Source organism: Myotis davidii, unplaced genomic scaffold (genome assembly GCF_000327345.1).
Source record: "Myotis davidii unplaced genomic scaffold, ASM32734v1 scaffold72, whole genome shotgun sequence".
Classification (NCBI taxonomy): Eukaryota; Metazoa; Chordata; class Mammalia; order Chiroptera; family Vespertilionidae; genus Myotis; species Myotis davidii.
This window is the reverse complement of record NW_006284618.1, coordinates 2,175,411-2,180,419: the sequence shown is the minus strand read 5'-3', so window position 1 is coordinate 2,180,419 and position 5,009 is coordinate 2,175,411. Positions and strand designations below refer to the sequence as shown.

Here is a 5,009-nt window from a genome sequence, read left to right as displayed (position 1 = left end):
CTCCTTCCACAGAGCCTGGCCCTGCTCCCCTGCGGACCCCAGAGCCCTGCCCAATGCTCAGGGCGGTCAGTACAGTCCTGGGAGCGCTTCTCGGTCTTCTCTTCCTGGGCCTCCTGGGCCTCCTGATCCTGCTACGAAGCACACAAGCCAAGCAGAGCGGTATGTGCACCCACCGGGTCCCGATGGCCAGCGTGGCAGAAACCAGTGCAAACTGAACACTGGTGTTGGGGTCCCTGATGTGGGGTTTCACTTCGAGTGAGTGGCCTTTTCTTGGCCAAACAGAGTGACTTAGAAATTAGTCAGCCTCAGGCCCCTGGGACTCGGTGCTGACCCTAGGAGGTCCCCCGGGGAAACCACATGGAGGCTCACTGGGCAGCAGCCTCAGGCCCTGCTGAGAGCGGCTGGTGGCCAGGGGTGGGAGGGCACGGAGGGCCTGGTCCCATTGCTGTAGCCTCCCAGGCCCTGCCCAAAGCATGCTGCCTTTCTGCTGCCGGAGTGGGGCTCCCCCCTGAAAGTCCTGCCCCTGCCCCCAGCCCACGGACTCGTCCACACCCGGGGGTCTGAGTGTGACCCTGCTCCACTCCTCCGCAGGCCTGGGAAGTTCGGAGGCGTCTCCTGGAGAGCCCACCTATGATGTCATCGGGGAACTGCCTCTCGCAGGGCTGTACGAGGAAATCGAGGAGGAGTCCCAGGGTGAGGAGGATCAGGGTGTCTGTGTTCCCAGCTCCAGAAGCCGGGGGGAGGGGGGGGTCCAGCAGGTGGGAGCCTTGGGGAGGGGGTGTGCTTGTGCTTCTGAGTGGCTGAAGCTCGCAGCCTCCGTGTCCTCACCTGGAGGATGAGCGTGACAGAACCAGTCGTGTGCCGTGACCGGATGGTTGAGGCGCCCGGTATCCAGATGCCCGGAGGTCTCTGTCAGGTGGTGTTTTTTGGTTTTGTTTTTATATTTTTATTGATTTCAGAGAGGAAGGGAGAGAGAGAGAGAGAGAGAGAGATAGAAACATCAATTGATCTGATTGTGCCCCCTGCACACCCACACTGGGGATGGCGCCCGCAACCCGGGCATGGGCCCTGGCCAGGAATCGAACTGTGACCTTCTGGTTCAGAGGTCAATGCTCAACCGCTGAGCCACACCGGCCGGGCTGTCAAGTGTTTCTGGTGACATTGCTAAGCTTTCCTAACGAGAGGGACGTCATCAGGCCAGGGCACTAGTGATGAATCAGCCGTGGCTTCCGGGGGATCCGTGACCGGTGCCTCGTGTGCCTGTTTCAGAAGAGGCAGCGAGCCTCACAGACGGACGGTCTGGGCCGGAGGAGGGTTACGACGAGGCTGCGTTTCCTCCGGAGGAGATGACGCTGTGAAGACCTGGAGGTAGAGTTGCCGCTGACAGAGTGGAAAGCACAGTTCGTGGTTCCCCCTTACGATGGTGTTGAATCCAGAACACACAGGAGCACTTTGGGGACTGTCCTCAAGCCTCTAGGTGAAACCCCCGTCTCCTCCCACCCTGTCCCCTCGCCCCCATTCCTTCTGGGAGACATACACCTGCGGGCTTTCTGTGCATCCACAACACAAACACAAACGCCTGTAGAAATCCGTAGTTATGTTTGCCATTTCTTTAACGACATCCATGGTGAGCCCTGGTTGGTGTGCTCAGTGGTTAGAGCATTGACCCTCGCACCTGGGTTGCAGGCTCAATCCCTGGGCCTGGTGGAGGCGTATGTGGGAGCAACCAATCAATGTGTCTCCCATCCATATCTCTCTCCCCCGCCCCCCGCCTCAGGCCCCCATTCATTCTCTCTCTCTCAAAAAAAATAAAACAATGGAAAAATATCCTTGGGTGAGGATTAACCAAAAAAAAAAAAAAACCCAAAAAACAAACATATTTGGCAACATCTTCAGGTACCACTCACTGGAGGGCTCTATATCACTGGGCAGGCATCTGCTTTCCTTTTTCTTTTTTTTAATCCTCATCTGAGGATATGTTTATTGATTTTCGAGAGAGTAAGGGGGAAAGAGAGAGAGAAACATTGATCCGTCACCTTCAGTACTTGCCCAATCAGGCATTGACCCTGAAACTTAGTCATGTGCCCTAGTCGGGAATTGAACCCACAACCTTTGTGGTGTATGGGACATCACTCCAACCCACTGAGCCACCTGGCTGGGGCTGCTGCTGCTTTTTTCTTGTAAACCCTCCTTCATTGGGTCCAGAGTGTCCTGTAGCTTTTCTACATGTGTAATCATGTCATCTGTGAATAATGTCATACCCTTTCCTTTCCTTTATACCTTTAACCTCTTTTTTGGTGTGCCTTATTTCAAGGGCCAGGCCCCTCGGTCCCATATTGAATGTGGCAGCACAGTGACCACGCGCCTCCCGATTTCCTTTCACCATTAAATACAGTATTGGATGTGTTTTTGTGGTCAATGCCCTTTATCAGAGGAAGGGAAATCAGTCTGTTGTCAATTTTCTAAGGGTTTTGGTTTTTATCATGAAGTGCTGACTTTAATGCTTGCACATCTGTTAAGGTTATACATGATTTCCTCCCCTTTGTGGTCATGGTGGTGAGCTGCATTGATTGATTTTCAAATGTTAATCCAACCTTGGGTTAAGCAAACTAACCTCTGTCATGACATATTTCTTATTCATTATATCTATTACAGGAATCAGTTTGGCAATATGTGGGATCAATATTTAGAAGAGGGCTTGATGTGTAATTTTCCTTTTCTGTAAATGCTTCTGTCTCATTTCTTTTGGCATGAGGATTATTTAGGTCTCATAAAAATTAGGAGGTTTCCCTCTTTTAAGAAGTAATTGTGAAATTTTGTGTAGCCCTCGTTTTATATCTTCCTTAAATGCTTGGGAGAATTTGACAGTGAAGCCATCTGGGCCTAGAATTTTCTTTTCTGGGGAATTTTCCTTTTCAGATTTAATTTTTAAAACTGTAGGTAGCCAAAACCGGTTTGGCTCAGTGGATAGAGTGTCGGCCTGCGGACTGAAAGGTCCCAGGTTCGATTCCGGTCAAGGGCATGTACCTGGGTTGCGGTACAGCTGGGAGGCAGCTGATCGATGTTTCTCGCTCATCGATGTTTCTAACTCTCTATCTCTCTCCCTTCCTCTCTGTAAAGAATCAATAAAATATATATATTTTAAAAAACTGTAGATAATTGAATTATTCGTGCTTTCTATTTCTTCATAGATCTTGTTTGTGAATTTCTTTTTATTGATGAACTGACAATATTATCTGCATTTTAAATTTATTGACATAAAGTTATTGATAATATCTTTGTACTATCTTTTAAATGTCTATAATACCTATACTGATGTGCCTTTTTTCAATGTCGATAGTGGTACTTTGTGACTGCTCTGTTATTCTTGATCAGTGTTGCTAGGGGTTAACCGTTTCACTAGATCTTCAAGGCCAAACGTGCCTTTGACGTCCTTCATTTCTTTAAATTGAACATCTGATTTCAGTTTCACTTGTTTCTGCTCTGATCTGTGTAATCTTTTTCTTTCTACTTATTGTAGCTTTTTGGTAGGGATATTTAGACCACTTATTTTCCACATTTCTTCTTTTTCATGTGTACATGTAAATTTATAAACTTTCCTTGTAATGTTACTTCAGTTACATACCAAGAGTTATAGGCTGTATTTTTGTTTTAGCAGCTTTCAGGTTAAATTAGCATATGATAAACTTCATATATTTTCAGTATGTAAATGGCGCTAAGTCTTGACACACGTGTACATTCAGGAAGCCATCACAGCAATCTTGGAAGCGGACTTGTCCCCAGAGATTTTTCCTGTCCTTTTGTATGTCTCTCTCCACCCCCACAGCTAATCATTGTTCGACTTTTTGTCACTGTAGAACAGTTTGTACTTGGGGGAATTTATATAAGTGGAATTAATACCGAAGGTACTCTTCTGGGTGTTGGGGGACCAGCTGGCTTTTGTTCACTTGGCATAATTATTGTGTTTAGAAAGTTTCCTTAGAAAATGTTGTCAATAAAGTTTGCAGCTAAATGTGTAAGAGACCTTGGTATTAAGTTTTCTCGTTATGTCTTTCTCTGGTTTTAATACAAGGTTGACACTGACCTCACAGAATGAGTTGGGCAGTATTCTTTCTTGTTTAATTTTACGAAAACGTCTGTGTTGAATTGGTTTTATCTATTTCTTAAATTTTTGGGAGATTTTACCAGTGAAGCCATCTAGGCCTGGAGTTTTGTTTGCAGGAATGTTTTTAACTACAATTTCAATTTTTAGTGGATATAAGCTTCCTGATGTGGGGGGAGGTGGATTGGGAGATGGTGGGAGAGGCCATAGAGGGGATAAATGGTGATGAAAAAAAAAAAAGACTATTCATGTAATTTATTCCTTTTTGTATAAGCTTCATTAGATTGTACCTTTCAAGGAATTTGTCCATTTTGTGTATGTTTCTGAGTTTATAGGTATAAAGTAGTTCATAATATTCCCTATTGTCCTTTAATATCTGTACAATGTGAGTTGATAATAATACATCAATATTCACTCATTAATGACAACAAACATACCATACTGATATACGGCGCTAATGATAAGGGAAACTGGGTGTGAGCCTCAGATGTACTTTTCGTGTGGTCTGCTCAATTTTTTTTTTTAAGTGAGTCATTCATTTATTTAGTCAATATTTAATGGCCTGCTATGAACCAGGCTCTGCATTGGGTACTGGAGATATTGTGACAAGCAAGCAGTCAAGTGGAGAAGATGGGTATTATTTAGTCAGTTCACATCTATTTTAATGCATACTTTGTACTAGACAGTATTTTGTGGTTAATAAAAACCATGTATCTCTGCCATGGGGGAGTTTATATTCACTTGCATCAAAACTAAAGAATATGGCTGGTGAAAAACATGTGAACATGCTGACAGATTTAAGTTCATGACTTTGAACTTTGGTACAAACACAGTGCCTCCTTGCAGTACTACTGTATTGCTCAAGTAACTTCATTCTCTTTCTCTCCCACCTTTTATTATCTCTGCA

General features: G+C 45.3%; 1 protein-coding gene across 1 annotated transcript in view; it reads left to right on the top strand.

Moving 5' to 3' along the window:
* Positions 1–5,009, top strand: part of LOC102760593 (cytochrome P450 2E1) — a 32,652-nt gene that overhangs the window by 5,337 nt on the left and 22,306 nt on the right. Inside the window, exon 2 of the mRNA XM_015572715.1 lies at positions 847–853. Coding sequence (XP_015428201.1) covers positions 847–853 — 7 coding nt within the window. The remainder of the gene's footprint in view (positions 1–846; positions 854–5,009) is intronic.